Raw genomic sequence first — 16,155 nt, 5'->3', positions numbered from 1 at the left:
TCTCTGTGCTACAAAATCAAACCACCTGCATTTTACACGGTCTCCAAGAAAAGGCTGTGAGAATTCCAGCTCAGGATATTAGGGACCCTTCTCCTCTGCTGCCCCAATTGCAGTGGAAACGGAGTCATCCAGGTCCCAAGGTGAAGGCATCCAAGGACAGGAAGGAATGGAGGAAGGCGGGAAAAGCAGGATGTGGGGTGTGGAGAGCCAGGAGGCCCTGGTGTCCCAGTGAAGACTGGAACCCTGCTCAGCATGGGCGGGCTCCTGTCATCCTCTTCTCCTCTCCACCCCCAACAAACTGCCCCTTACCAAGGCCCCAGGGAAGCCAACAGAGTCCCACAGTTTCCGACTTTCTCGGTTGCTAGAATCCAGGTAGTCAGATATGTGAAATTAAAGCATCCCCAATGCAAGGAAAAAAGAGCCACTCCCCTCTTTTGTCAAGAAAGGCGGGGGGTGGGAGGATGGGCTAGCCTGGTGATGGGTATTAAAGAGGGCACGTTCTGCATGGAGCACTGGGTGTTATACGCAAATAATGAATCGTGGAACTCTACGTCAAAAACTAATGATGTAACGTATGGTGATTAAATAATAATAAAAAATAAATTTAAAAAAAAAAGAAAGAAAGGCCTAAGAAATGACAGAAGAGTCGTGTATCCTTTGGAGGGACATCTGAGCCCAGTGTCTCCCGAAGAGCTTTCCAGCAATGAGGACTGCTGATGAGGCAGAGTCTCTGCCACACAACTGCTCCTAGAAGGACATTCCCATGTCGGAGTCACCAGTCTCGGACCGCCTGCCACTGTGAGCTTTAGAAAGCAGCTCAGTGTTCCCAGCTACGCCTCATACACAGTTCTGACTGGCTCCCGGTGGCCTTCGCAGGTCCTTAGGGGAAGGTCATCACGAGCCACAAAAGCACCCAGCACAGCACTGAAGGACACAACACAGTACAAAAGAGGATCTGCTGAAGGACTAAGAGGCATATATCAAAACAGAGGACCTCGATCAAAACACTAGGAGATACCAGGAATGACACCAGGAGCAGAGAACATTTCTTGGCAGTCACTACACTTTTGCAGCTGCGAGGTAACAGATAAAAAACCACACTGACTCTGCCCCTGTATGATGTTCTCTCGGGAACTGTGCAATCTCCAGCAGGACTCAGGGCTATGGAGAAGCCTTGGCATCCACCTCGCTAACACATAAACAATGATTGCTAATGCTCTGCACTTCGGCAACGTATTCGGCACACTTCAAAACCCTGCAAAGACAAATCACGTGCCTGTGGGGAGCTGCGACAAGAAGCAGGTACCATCAGCGAGCCGTGAGCACCATTCCCTGGGCCCCGTCCCATAAAAGGCAGGCCCAGGGATGAGCCCCCGCAAAGATCCACGCAATAGGTTTCATTTCACAACCGCACTGCCTGCAGAGAACCCCCTCCTTTCTTCACGGTCTGTATGTAGCCTTTTTCCTGGGCACATCCCCCCAGATCACAGACTAGCACCGCCTGGTATGCAATGAAGAGACTGCTTTGGAGAGTCCTGCTCACAGAGATATCTAATTTAGGCTCTTCCATGCCTGCCCTCCAGGGGTTCAGATCTAAAACTATTTAGAAGAAAATCTAAATAGAACACACTTATGAAATTTTTTTTTAGAAGACAGCAAATTAAATATCATCTATTCGATGTGTATAAAAGATAAATGAGTGAAAAGTATTCGAGGACTCCAGACACAGTGAAGGGAAGACGACTCAGCCTAGACCGGCTAAAATTGAAAGCCTGGATTTGAAATCTTCCCTCTTCCCTGCCGCGGTATAACTGAGAATCTGAAACTCATTCTACTTGCAAGCGCTGCCTTACTCCAAGCAAAATTTCCTTTCTCTAGGCTTCAGTCGAACAGATCATTTCCTATTGCCAGTGGTTGCTCCAACATCCATTTTTTTTTTTTCTTCTCGACTGACTGACTGACTTGAAAAGCAAGGCACGGACCGAACGAGGCCACTCAGATGAACACACGCAGTCTGGGGCTGAGAGTTCACAAGTGAAGGTCAGCCCAAACAGATATCCTTGTCTTCGTCCTTTATTAAGTTATTTGCAATGGAGCAAAACTAAGCAGCTTATTTCTTTTTTTTTTTTTTTTTAAAGATTTATTTATTTTTTTGAGAGAGCGAGAATGAGAGAGAGAGAGAGAGTACATGAGAGGGGGGAGGGTAAGAGGGAGAAGCAGGCTCCTCGCCGAGCAGGGAGCCCGATGCGGGACTCGATCCCGGGACTCCAGGATCATGACCTGAGCCGAAGGCAGTCGCTTAACCAACTGAGCCACCCAGGCGCCCTAAGCAGCTTATTTCTTTTACATCCTTTGCTTCACTGAGGAATAATTGTTCCAGAAGAGAACCGGAACTGTGCCAGGACAAAGCCTCCTGTTCCGTCCAAGCATCTCCTCCTTACCACACTCAGGGACGGCCTCTGAGAAGACTTCTCGGGGAGTTCTCTTACTCTCTCCTTTCTCCTAAGAGTCTGATGAATAGGGAGAGAACTGTGTGTGTGAGGAACACTCAGTCTGGGCACAAACACCAGCGCTTCGGCAACACTCAGCTGCAGACGAGAGTGTCCAAGGCCGGGGTCCGAGCGGTCCAGCCCGAGGGTTTCAAGTTGAGGGGATTTCTGAAAATATTTCTCAAGTAGAATCTTGCTGCTCCTTTAAAAAGAAACAGCCCCCAAAACCTCCTGGTTTGTCCTGGGTTGTGTTTGGGGCGGGGGGGGGGGTCTTCATTTAACCCTCTGTAATCTGATGAAATTGAAGGCTGCCCTATCCTTGGGGAAGGAGACAAGAAAGAGGTAAGAATTGGGCAGCTGTCTCATTTAGGGGGCCGAACAGAAGCTCTTTAAAGAAAAGAAACACATGTGAGCCATATTTGTGAGGGGGCTATCATGATACTTCGACAGGTACATTCTTAGAAGAGGCTGCACCACAGTCAGGTCACATGTGTGTAGCCGACAGCCAAGTCTACAGCACACTGTCACCATCATCCCAGATGGTATTTCTTCTGCCTGTCTCGTGTTAGGCATAGGACAAAAGGCCAAGAAACTTCCAAAAGGAAGGAATAGCTGTTCTCATTTGCTTGCCTTTTTTTTTGGATAGGGGGCAGTGAGCTGAGGGTGGGGGGCGTGGAGGAATATTTAGAGTAGAAGATAAAGATTTTTTTAAAAATTTACAAGAGCCCTGGAGACACTGGGAAACTAGGAAAAGTGCGTCTTTCTTCTCTCATGAGTCACACCCTAAAACAACAGGGGGAATTCAGCTCCAGTTATTTTTGCTGCAGCCTTGAAAGCAGGAGTTGTGGAAGGTCAACCCCAAAACAAGTGCTCTCTGGTGAAGAGCGCCCATCCCCATCCTGAGCAAGGACAGCTCGGTGCTGAGACATCCCAGGACTGATCCCGGCCTGCAGGGCTGTGCCAGGCTACATGCTTTACCCCAAGGCATCGGTTTAAACCAATTGTGTGTCTGCACAAAGCACAGCTTGTTTGCAAAAGGAGAGAGTCAGTTGAGAATGGAATCAACTATTCTCTCCTTACCTTCTTGGGGCCAGGGGCAGGGTGAGGCCGGGGCGGGGGGAAGCTGCTAAGAGCATCAACATAGGATGTGAGTGCACAGCTGGGATGACAAAGCCCCAGTGATTTTTCAAGGCCTCTGGAAACGCACCAAGGCATGAAAGACAAGTATTCCCTTCGCTAAGGCTGCTTTTCCAGGGGCCTGAACACCTCTGGGCTGGACTCACTGCCCTGTGTAATTGGAAATGGCAGTGACTCACTAACCATCAGAGGTACGTGACGCCCGTCTTGGGAAAGCACTTTCAAACACATCCTTACACAAGAAGGATGGCTTTCTTCTTTGTTTTCTCATGGTGTCTATCTCCCAAGACTGGTTTCCTGGAGGCTCCAGCAGAGGCTGTAGTGCAGAGGAAGGAAGGTCCCTCCAATGCACACTCCAGAGGAAGTGACAACAAAGAGTGAAAACAAATCCATCTTACCTTCCTGGTTACAGCTGGATCCAGATAGCCTTTGAGCTTTTGAATGTATGTATGGGGAGGATTCTTCACCTGGAATCGTTCCTGCAGGAAGCACAAAAGTAAAAAGCATGAAAGCTATGAAGGCATGAGCGTGGCCACACCAGACCCAGGGCTGACATGCTTCCATTGTAGGTGTGGCCCTGCAGATAATCTTTATGTATCTGCAGGGCTTGTGAATGGTTTTGAATCTTTATAGTGAAGGTTATTATCCTTGCTTTGCAGAGGAGAAAAGCGAAGCTCCGAGAAATTCACTACTTCCCTAAGACACAGCTAGTCAGTGGTACAAATGGATCTGAGCCTGCGTCTGCCCTACTCTGTGGTCTGTCCCACCGTGTCTGTGGGGCTCTGCGGCCCTCACTCCAGAAAAATGCTCTGCCCAACCCGCATCCGCGGCCCCCTTCAGTAGGTCTTCAGTCCACTGCATACTCTGGGTTGTCTTCAATGTGGGCAAATCCTTTTCTTTTGAATATTATTCTTCGAAAATACCGAAACCTTGACTCAAACTGGAAAAAAACCATTTGTTTCAAAAATGAGTAATGAGTCTAGGCGTGTGCCTATCTGTATGAGTACAAATGAACGTATGTGATCATTAATGGGTTCCTGAGGCTGTTCCAAATTAGAAGACCCAGAAATATTTTTAGCAAAGCCACAGTCACTGAAATAAGCATATAAAGATAGAATATATATCCCAAGGTGGTATTTGAATATAAACCTGGGATGGGACCTGACAATCTGCATCACTAACAAGTCTTATGCTAAGGCTGTGCATGGAGGCACCACACTTTGAGAAACTCATGCCCATGTGTATCAGCTTTTATAGACTATAATGTCCAAAGCAGCTTATAATAAGCAGTAGGAAAAAACTGGGTAAAACCCAAATGCCCGCAAACTATAAAATGGATAAGTGCTCATATTATGTTCATACAATGGTATACTATATTCCAATGAAAATGAACAAACTGTACTGCATGCTTCTATATGGATGGATCTTATAAACCTGATGTTGAGCCAAACAGAATGTGATTTCATTTCTATGGATTCACAAGACAGGCAAAATTAAACTTTAATGGTAGGGACACATACATAAGCCATTTTATTTATTGACACATACCTATATATCTAGGGGGTGGGGGAAGAGAGGATTAGCATTAAAACAACAGAGGACTGAGGTGGGGGAAGGGAAATGCCCAGTGATCCCAAGAGGCTGCAAGGTTCTATTTCTTCATCCACAAGGTGGTTACACAGGCACTAGCTTTATCCTACTCACTATGCTCTTCTTAGGTTTCACAACTGTTTCTGGACCTATGCTACATTTCACACACATGTTCAAGTTTAAATGAATCCGCTCTAAAAGGAAAAAACTAAGATTTGTCATGAAATCAAAACCATTCTTATCAGGGTCTCTTCTATGCTTTTCTAGTAATTCTTTTTAACCTGATTATTGCTTATGCCACAAGGGAGTTTTTGAGGATTTCACAATATTGACAACTGTTCAGCATGTTTAAGCATGTGTTTATCCTCTACAAACTTGTATTTCTCCAACACAGGGAACCACAGCATCTCCCTGGTCCACTCAAGTCTTGCTTGCTTACAGATTTAGAAAGGCCAAAAGATCATCTCATTACTATCAAAAAGATCACCCTATTAGTGAAAACATATGCTTTGTTGTTTAAAATGCTTTAACATAGAAGGGCCTTATAGTGAGACACCTGTCTATATTTCCCCTTTAGTTAAAAATGATGAGGAATTTCATAGTTTATAAACCGAATCTCAACAGAGCTGTTAACAAAAAAGATTAGCCTATTATTTCTAATTTTTTAAAGATTTTATTTATTTACTTGAGAGGGGAGAGAGAGAGAGAGAGAGAGCATGAGCAGGGAAGAGGGAGAGGAAGAAGCAGGGTCCCCGCTGAGCAAGGAGCCCACTCGTGGAGATCCCAGGACGTTGGGATCATGACCTGAGCCGAAGGCAGACGGTTGACTGACTGAGCCACCCACGCACCCCAGCATATTATTCCTAATTATTCCTCCAAATTTTGCAAGCAATTTCTAAATAACAATTCACAAATATTTGACATCTCTAATGCTATCAAATGGTCTATGTATAAAGCCCCCGCCCACTTTTATTTTAAATCACCATCACTTCAGGATCCAACTGCCACAGGACTTTAGCAATAGCCCAGCTGAAGACTAAAATAATCACAAAAAACTCCAAAAAAGACACTGATAAGCTACCTAGAAGCCAGTTATTATTTCCAACCTTGCGTATGACAATAGCTATTAGAATATCAAGAAAACTTACGCTTTTTAAAAACACAATCCAATTTTCCATATTTAAAATTCCTATGACCAGGGACAACTCAAACTGTGCTCCCTTCCATTACAGCAAACACCTCCTACCTCATAAAGGTCCCTAATACATGAAACTCAATGAATTTTAACGCTGGCTAATATAGTAGTTACTTGAAGACCTAAATTTGAATCTGTGGACAGTTGCTGAAAAACATCTAATGATTGTTATTTTAGGCAATGTCTTCACAACAGAAGAGCTAATTTATTATAATAACGAAATCTAGGGGCGCCTGGGTGGCTCAGTTGGTTGAGCATCTAACTTGTTTTGGCTCAGGTCATGATCTCAGGGTCGTGAGATCGAGCCCCACGACAGGCTCCACTCTGGGTGCGAAGCCTGCTTAAGATTCTCTCTCACTCTCCCTCTGCCCACCCCCCCCCACCACGTGCCCCACCTCAAAAAAATAAAACAATGAAATCTGGTTCCCTGGCACATATAACAGGCTGGAATTCACTCAGTGAATCCCATTTTTGACAGGCAACAAATGCACCTTTCTTCATTTCCTACTCAAGACTGTCGTGACCCAGGGAGCTTTTTCTCAAATATATACATTCATTGGTCCTATAAGTTTTTCCTTTTAATTATTCCCCTGAAATTACGGACAAAGTCTACAATTAATACATACTTTTTCAAACGTGCTTATCAAAATTTGCTGTTGTTTTAGTCACGTTTTTCACTTGTCTGAATAACTTACTAATAACTTACTTAGTAAGTTAAGAATAACTTACTAAGCCTCATGACGAAGCCTGAGGCTTCACAACACAGTAAGTCTACATTATATCTGCTACTCAGAAAACTGAGCCTAGTCTAAGGCTTTAAATAAAACTGGTATGGAGAAAGAATACAAAAGTTCTAATCATTTCCCTAAAACTTGGGGTTGTTCATCTAATCTCAAAAGGAGCTACTGTTTATAAATTCAGTATCTGGCTCACCAAACCTTTTCTTTCTGTGTCTTCAATATGGCCATTTGGACAATAGAAACATTTGGGAGAACACACTGGAGAATGTCAACACCTTGCCAAAATACATTCACTTTGAAGGACTTTGGAAGGATTACTGGCATATTTATTTAAATTAACAATTTTTTTTTCTCTAATAGAATTTTAGATTTTGCACTGAAACCTGTAAACGCCTTGGCTGGCAGTTTTCCATCATCCTCACTTCCAGATCTGCTGCATCTCACGGGCTATTTTCAATAACTAGTTAATGTGCTTGCTCAACATCATTGACGTGAGTAGCTTAATTAAATGAAGTCCTCAGCTTGAGTCCCACGATATAGAACTATTATTCTTAGGGATAAAAAATATTCTCTAATCATGGTGACTTGTCAATGTGAATTGATGTCATTTGGAAGAACTTTTGAAATACAAATTTCCTTCTAAACGTCTCATCATACAGCATCCCATCACCCTGCCCTCCTGCCATTTAGCTCTTTTTTAAAAAAATTTTTTTAAAGGTTTTATTTATTTTTGAGAGAGACAGACAGACAGACAGATAGACGGGGAGGGAGGAGAGCAAACATGAGGGGTGGGTAGGGGCAGAGGGAGAAGCAGACTCCCCACCGAGCCAAGAGCCCGATTCGGAACTCGATCCCAGGACCCTGGGATCATGACCCGAACTGAAGGCAGACGCTTAACTGACTGAGCCACCCAGGCACCCCTGCCATTTATCTCTTTGTGTGATCACACTTTCCTCCTGAAATGTTTCTGGATGGGAAATGACAATCGCTCTGGGTGTTTAATCCTTCTCCATAAGCATTCAACGCAAAGAGCCCAAAGTCATTTCTTCACATTCAGGACACTAGGCCACAGACTGCACTGGATTAGGTGTGGGAGGGAACAAACCCAGGATCACAGACTCTTTTTCCCCCAAGGAAAGGCAGACAGCCACATGCAGCACCTCATTTGGAGGAGTCTGTAGTCTTGGAAGCTTGACCACCCTACACTCTCCTACACGTGGATCCTGAGAGCTGGTTTGGAGGCCATGGCAGGGGTGTGCAGCTACTACACACCCCTGACGGAAGAAAGGTATGCCTCTACCAGGGAAGGTCCTCCTTAGACCAAGAGTGCAACTTACGGGGCGCCTGGGTGGCTCAGTCGTTAAGCGTCTGCCTTCGGCTCAGGTCATGATCCCAAGGTCCTGGGATCAAGCCCCGCATCGGGCTCCCTGCTCGGCGGGAAGCCTGCTTCTCCCTCTCCCACTCCCCCTGCTTGTGTTCCCTCTGTCGCTGTGTCTCTGTCAAATAAATAAATAAAATCTTAAAAAAAAAAAAAAAAGTGCAACTTACAGGGGAACACACAAGGTGTGGTAAGGGATCAATGGGGTGACATGGCGCAGGCAGGTCACCCTCCCATCCGATAATCATAGAATCTTCATTAAGCTGCAGTGTCAATTGCCAGTATTTCATTTTAATGAATTAGATTCTTAGAAATTAATTTCTCTAGTAATGATCTGAAAATTTCTTCTCACTGCTAAAAACGACTTCATTAATGCCAGCCCAAGAACACAATCACCTTTCCATCCAGGGCAGCACTTTTTGTTTTTCAAGCATTATTCACTTATCTTTGAGTGACACTTTACAGTTTACCACATTCTCTAGACCTCTTTTTTTTTTTTTTTAAGATTTTATTTATTTTATTTGACAGAGAGAGAGAGAGACAGCAAGAGAGGGAACACAAGCAGGGGGAGTGGGAGAGGGAGAAGCAGGCTTCCCGTGGAGCAGGGAGCCCGATGTGGGGCTCGATCCCAGGGCCCTGGGATCATGACCTGAGCCGAAGGCAGACGCTTAACGACTGAGCCACCCAGGCGCCCCTCTCTAGACCTCTTAACTCACTCAAGCCTCTCTATCCAAGTAGAGATCACCTCCATTTTATAGATGGAGGAAGTGAACTTCAGAGATGAAATGATTTGCCTTAAATCAGACACACACACATCAAAGATTCAGACTCGAGCTTTCTGACTCTCTGATCCTTGTTCTTTCTAGGACATCATAATAAGTGTGCTCATCTTGCTTTTGATAGAATAAAAGCTCTTAAAAGGGTAGAAACATGTTCTATTTTTCTTTGAGTTCCAGTATATACAGAAGAACACTTGGCACACAGTCCTTAATAATGTCCAAGGAATTAAACTTCTTCTAGATGTCATAGACAAGTCACATCTCTCATAAATCAGGGGTAAGTTTTTCAAGTTTAAAAGCAAGCAAAGAGATTGTCAACACTGTCCAGGGCATACATATGTGCTAGATATAAATTAGCCAAACTCATGTCACAGCTAAAGGACATTTGCTGATAAGCCTACCATGCTGAAGATATCTGTATGGTATCTCTCCTGGTTCTGAAACTGCCCTAGTGACTTCCATAATTACACATTTCTCACTAACTCAGTCTACCAAAGCTTATGCTAGCGAGCCTCCCCCCTCCCCCTGCTGGCCACCACGAAGGCTACCCTGCCATGCAGAGGCCTGCCCTGCAGATAAGGAAAAGACAAAGCATTTACTGGATTCCACTTAATGACTAGGGTTCAAGTCTACTGCAGCCCAAATTGGAAAACCAGGCCATTTTTAAAGGAACTCAATGAAGGGGCTGGGACAGGGAGATACTGGGTTAATTAGGTAAGTCACAGTTAATGGAACTCATCAGCTATGCTGCAACATGGCCTTTCTCATCAGACAGGCAGGCAGCCTTAGGTTCTAAGCAGTTCAACTGTTTCTTTGGAGCCTTCCTCCATGCCCTCCTTTCTCCACCTAAATCTAATACAGTTTGTCACTGAAAGCCTTTCCGCATAAAAGTTTGGAACTGGGCACTCTGCTCATCCAGCAAAAACATTTCTGATCCTTTGAATCCTCTCAATCCATGTGTATAATTACATGAGAGATTACTTGAGGTAAATTTGGTGTCAGCTGGACTCAGGACAAGCATGTTACAAGCATTTCCGCTCCATAAATTGTATTTGGAGAAGCAGCTCCAAAATCAAACAGAGTTTCAGTCAAGTTGATCTTATACCTTAATATTCTGAGGTTAAAGGAAAGAAATTATAGCGAGACATGTGAAAATCCAGGAAATCTCTGGGAAATGAACAGCTCATGGGGGGGGGGGGACACACTGACCACTGAGTTTCTCCCCCCGTTTGGGACTGTCACAGGGTCACTGGCTCTGGTTTAGCAGAGCTACCAAAATTGCTGAAACACCCTCACAGATGAATTAGATGTCACCATCATTATGCCATTATTAATGTTTTATTATTCTGTCCCTGCAATAATTTTTAGATAGTGAAAATTCTAAGGACTTTGCTCTTGTGCACTTAAGCTCGCTACACTTGATTTTTCTTCCTAGAAGCTGCAAATAGTTGGGCTTCGTTTCCCAAGGCTGAGTCAGCAAACTGTGGTCTCTAAATGAGCTATAATCACAACAAGTATCATTGCCATTAGCGTGTACTAATTTGCAGCATTTAGCTTGGTGCTAAATGCTCTTCAGAGCTTTGTTGACAGGAATAATCCAAGTCCTCAAGGGGTTTACCCTCTAAAAAGGATAATGCTAACACAAGTGCATGGGGAGAATAAAAGACAAAAATAAAATACCACATTAATATTATATATAGACAGAAATGAGTTACATAGTACAGCAGAGGCCAAGAAATACTGCATGTATGTATGTGGGGGGGAGGGGGACTAAGGTAATCATAACATCTCAGCTCTCACAGGGCCAAAGATTTATACAAATAAAAACAACATCTACACAAACAGATCTAGACTCCCCAAGAAACTGAGAGTACCAGAGTCCCCAAGGAAATGCATATTCCACATTCCCCCCGCAAAAAGACAAATTCTGGAACTTCAGAAAGGCTGCCAGACTCTCCCCCGCTACACAAAGTATGGGTATGAAGAAAGAGGACAATTGAGAGCAAATGAGGAAGTTATTAAGACTCTAGCTACTTAAAATAATAGACGGCCAAGAAAGCAAGTTCAAATGAGAGTCCAGTTTTGTCTAACCACTACCAGAGCCAGTGAGTGTCAGCTGCACTGTGACTTAGAGGATCCCTGGGGTTATTATTGGGTGAAAACATTTTGCTAAGTAAGCCCCTGCCTCTGAACACCTTAAATCTTGCTATCACAAGTAGGTCTCTATTTCCAGGCACTAACCTGAAAATTACTAAGGTTAAAAAAAAATTTTTTTTGATCCTTTTATTATTTCATTCATCCAGAACACATTATGCAAGACACTGTAAGAAAAGGGACAAAATGAAACAAATTCACTCTAAAGCACTAAATCTGATCTGGGAGACACAACGGACATCCCTGTAATACAATGCGGACTATGATAAGAGCCATATGTGATCCTCTGCAAGTTCAAAGAAAGGTAAGGCTCCTTGCAACAGAGAAGATCAAAGGAACTTCCCCAGAGAAAGTGGTTTTTGAATTGAGTTTTAAAAGGCAGGCAGTGTATAGATATCCTGGGTGGGTGTGAGAGGCAGGAGACAGAGGAGTTTTCCAGATGGGGAACATGGGGAATGTGCTACTAACTTCAATGGGTTTAGCTGGGTTCCAGTAATACAGTTTAAGGAAGACAGTGGCACAAGAATCTAATGGCTACCTTGGAACAGACAATGGTGGATGTCAAATAATAAGCTAATAGGTATAAGAGAACAGAAAGTTAATAAGGGGTTTTGAATAGTGGAGGAACATACGATGAATACTGTGTAAGCCTCCCTTCTCCATCCCCAACTTTAAAAGTTGGCCATTTCCGCGCTAGACTTGAAAAAAATCAGCATGTCAGATTCATTCCACAGCCATAGTTTCTTGGAGAGCCTTGAAGCATTCTTCAGCTCTGAATATGAAATCATTTTCCTGGTCGGAGAGGACAACTTTCCAAGTGTTCCATTACAACTCTGAGGCTGAAAATAACTTTTGATGAGACCTGTCCAAATAATTTCCTTTATTTAGACTAGCAAAAGTTTCTTCTAGTTCAACAAGTCTTTCCTCAAAAAAACATCCCATAACTCACTCCCTAATATATAATATTAATTGGGCTTATTTAATCCTATTCAGAGTTCTCGTTTTTCCCGATTTAGAAATGGTTTTAACTGAATTTGTTAGGAAGGAACGTCATGCTTTTAATAAAGTTTATTATCTCATGTTATCCTAAGGAAAGACTGAACCACGACTGTGCTTGACAGGTAGCAGTGTTTAGTACGCAGGGTTTTTGTTGCTACTGAGGATCTAAGGACTAGGGTAGAGTGATGGAAGGTTGGATTTAAACTGGAAAACCTTTAGTATCATCTTCAAATCTTCATTCTCTCCCCTCATGAGCCAAAGCTTTCTCTTCTTTTAGCTTGGCATTTCTTAAAATATATACTACTAAAAACCAGCATCTAAAGCCATTGAAGATGCTTGTTAAATTGCAAACATTCTCCTGACGCAATTCCAAACACTCAAAAATCTCCATTTTCTTAAATTCCCCAAATAGGTCCTTCTGTACACTAACACTAATTAAGTACTGCTTTAGAGTGTAGTTCCTACTTTGGATACCTAAATCCCTCTTGGTCTACAAAGAGAATGTGCATATTGCTGTTAGGCAAAGACTTTGGAACATTTTCACTTATACTTAAAGATACAGACTTACATTATAAAACTATAGTTACAATCTACGATTTCATGAAAATTTTACAAAATCCCTGGGGTATACTCTTCGTCTAAAAAATGCAAGGGGTACAAACAAGTCTCATTGTTTTTTCATCTGAAAAATGAAGATATGAAAACCTTTCTCCCCCACATACTACATAGTCCAGAAACTTTACTTAAGGATGCCTTCCCAAACAAGATTAACATGCTGAAAAGCTTTTAAAAGTCTCCAGAGCTAACCATGTATCATACAAATAAAACATGGGGGAGGAAAAGAAAAACAACAAAGTCCTAATCCTTAAGGTGGGGGTGGGGGATGGGAAAGAAGCAGGAGCTGCAGCCTTTGATGTCTTGCAGAAACCATTAGGTATTTCAAGATTTAGATAAGAGTACTAGTATTTTTCAATCACTCAAGAATTTGAAAGAATGGTAAACCCTTTTTAAGTATTTTTAAAAATATTTTAAAGTTTTTATTTAAATTCCAGTTAGTTAACATACAGTGTAATATTAGTTTCAGGTGTATAATTTAGTGATTCAACACTTCCATACATCACCCAGTGCTCAGCACAAGTATCCTCCTTAATCCCCATCACCTATTTCACCCATCCCCTGGTGACCATCTGTGTGTTCATTATAGTTAAGAGTCTGGTTCTTGGTTTGCCTCCCTCTTCCCCACCCCTTTGCTTCTTTGTTTTATTTCTTAAATTCTATATATGAGTGAAATTCTGTCTTTCTCTGACTTATTTTGCTTAGCATAATACTCTCTAGCTCCATCCATGTCATTGCAAATGGCAAGATTTCATTCTTTTTATGGCTGAGTAATATTTCATTACACACACACACACACACAGACACACACCTTAAGAACAGCAAACTCTTATGTTACAGATTTCTGCCTACAGTTATCCTAATTGGATTCTCTGAAATTTCATGTGCCCCAATTCAAACAGTGTGCAACCACATGGTTACACAGTTACACGGTCCTGAGAATCTCAAGAGGTGCTTGCTGCAGTGAATGAATTGTAATATTTGCAAAGGGTATAACTTATGGCAGGAAACCCTCAAAGCAGATGGCTCAGAAAGAGGTGGAGAAGGAAGCTGCCTTCCACTGAAGTCGACATGTGTTTGATACACACAAGGAAAGCATCCTTATGAACAGAACATAAGGACTGAAAATTGGGAGTAAAGTCATTAGGTCTTAATCATGCCCTTACCACTTGCTTTCATTTACCTTAGGCATAGACTTAAACCTAAGAACCAAGCTCAGAATACCTAAACTTCATTTACCCATGACTATTGTTTACAGTAAGAAACCATTAAGGTAGTGTCCAATTATGGAACTTGGTTTTGAAAATGTCGCAACATACTATAAGCCACCTTTCTCTATATGGGTATCAATGAAGCAGTAGGAGGTTGTTTAAAAACAGTGTTTCTCTAGGAAAAACCACTGTAAACTTATTTTCTAAGTGCATCACTTAAAATAGCACTAAAGATCATGATATACTTAGGGATAAATCTAAGAATACACTGAAAACCTCAAAATATTTCTGTGAGATATTAAAGATCTAAATAAATAGCAACATCACGTTCATCATCCAGAAGAATCAATATATTAAGATGTTAGTTCTCTTGACATTCATCTACAAAATCAACACAACTTCAGTCAAAATCCTAGAGGGTTTTTCTTAGAAACTTACAAGCTGATTGTAAAATTTATATAAAAATGCAAAGGAATCAGAGTAGCCAAAATACTTTTGTGAAAGAACAAAGTTGGAGAATTCACACTACCTGATTTTAAGACAGTAATCGCAACTGCCATATTGACAACAGGTAGAAATAAAGATCAGTGGAAGAAAACAGAGTACAAAAACAGGACCATACACATATAGCCAATTGGTTTTTCAAAGATACCAAGGTAGTTCATGAAAAAAGAATAGTCTATTCAACAAATGGTACTTAAATGGATATGCATATGGGGGGTGGGGACAGTGAATCTCCAGCCTTAACTTATCCCGTGTACCAAAATTCACTCAAAATAAACCACAGACATAACATACAACTAAACCCTTACAATGTCTAGAAGAAAACATGGCAGAGATAACCTTTGTGACCTGAGTTTGGACAAAGATTCCTTAGACAAGCCACAAAATACTTGAATCACTTAAAAAATAAAAGATCTCTAAATCCAACTTCATCAGAAAACCTTTTCATCTTTGAAAAACACTTTATGACTATGAAAATTGGCAAGACACAAACTAGGAGAATATTTGCAAGATATACATCTGATAAAGATTTGTATCCAGAATATATATTTTTAAAACACTATAGTTCAATAATATAACAATCCAACTTTTAAAAATAGGTAAAAGATTTGAACAGATCCTTCAACAAAGACACACAAATAACAAACAAGCACATAAAAAGATGCTCATCATTAGGGAAATGCAAATTAAAATCAAAGTGAGATACCATTATATATCCATAAAAATGAGTGGAATTAATGAGACTGACAATACCCAATTGTTGGTAAAGGATTTGGAGCAACTGGAACTCTATTACATTGTTGGAGGGAATGCAAATGGTAGAGCCACTTTGGAAAACTCAATTGGTGAACTTTACTATATGTAAGTTATACCTCAGTAAAGAAGATCAAAAAACAGTATCTCAAAGTAATTTCTTTAAATTCATTTTACTTGTTACTGAGCACAGCTTTCTTCTTAAAGTTTTTGATATTTTGTTCATTCCACTTGCCCAAATTAGAAAGAAATCCACAAGCCAAATATGTAGTCAACTTCGTCAGCCAACACTTTTGCAAAAAATAAAGCACTCCAAGGGGATCCTGTAAACCTCTTAGTTTTATAATTTCCAAAACATTTATGTCATAAATTATTCATAAAGATTTAAAAATTCTGCAATGTGTCAGTTTTTTTCACCCAGCTCTAAATGTACCTCCATACCTCAAACCATTACTTTATCTTCACTGTCATTTCATGAAATTTTAATCCACCATCTTCATCCAACACTCCCTACCTCCCCACACCCAACACATATCCCAGTTTCCTAGACACAGAAGTATTTTGCCTTTTAAGATATAAAAACAAATACAATGCGTGCTAACAACCTGAAA

The 16,155-nt window shown here is 41.7% G+C and overlaps 1 protein-coding gene across 4 annotated transcripts in view; it reads right to left on the bottom strand.

Moving 5' to 3' along the window:
* FMNL2 (formin like 2) overlaps nucleotides 1-16,155 on the bottom strand; it is a 303,778-nt gene that overhangs the window by 99,238 nt on the left and 188,385 nt on the right. For all 4 annotated transcript variants that reach the window (XM_044913291.1, XM_021703351.1, XM_044913290.1 and 1 more), the window contains exon 3: nucleotides 4,025-4,105. In XM_044913291.1, the coding sequence (XP_044769226.1) occupies nucleotides 4,025-4,105 (81 nt within the window). The remainder of the gene's footprint in view (nucleotides 1-4,024; nucleotides 4,106-16,155) is intronic.

This window comes from Neomonachus schauinslandi, chromosome 3 (genome assembly GCF_002201575.2).
Source record: "Neomonachus schauinslandi chromosome 3, ASM220157v2, whole genome shotgun sequence".
Classification (NCBI taxonomy): Eukaryota; Metazoa; Chordata; class Mammalia; order Carnivora; family Phocidae; genus Neomonachus; species Neomonachus schauinslandi.
Note: the sequence above shows the minus strand (reverse complement) of the source record. Positions and strands in the feature narration are given on the sequence as shown.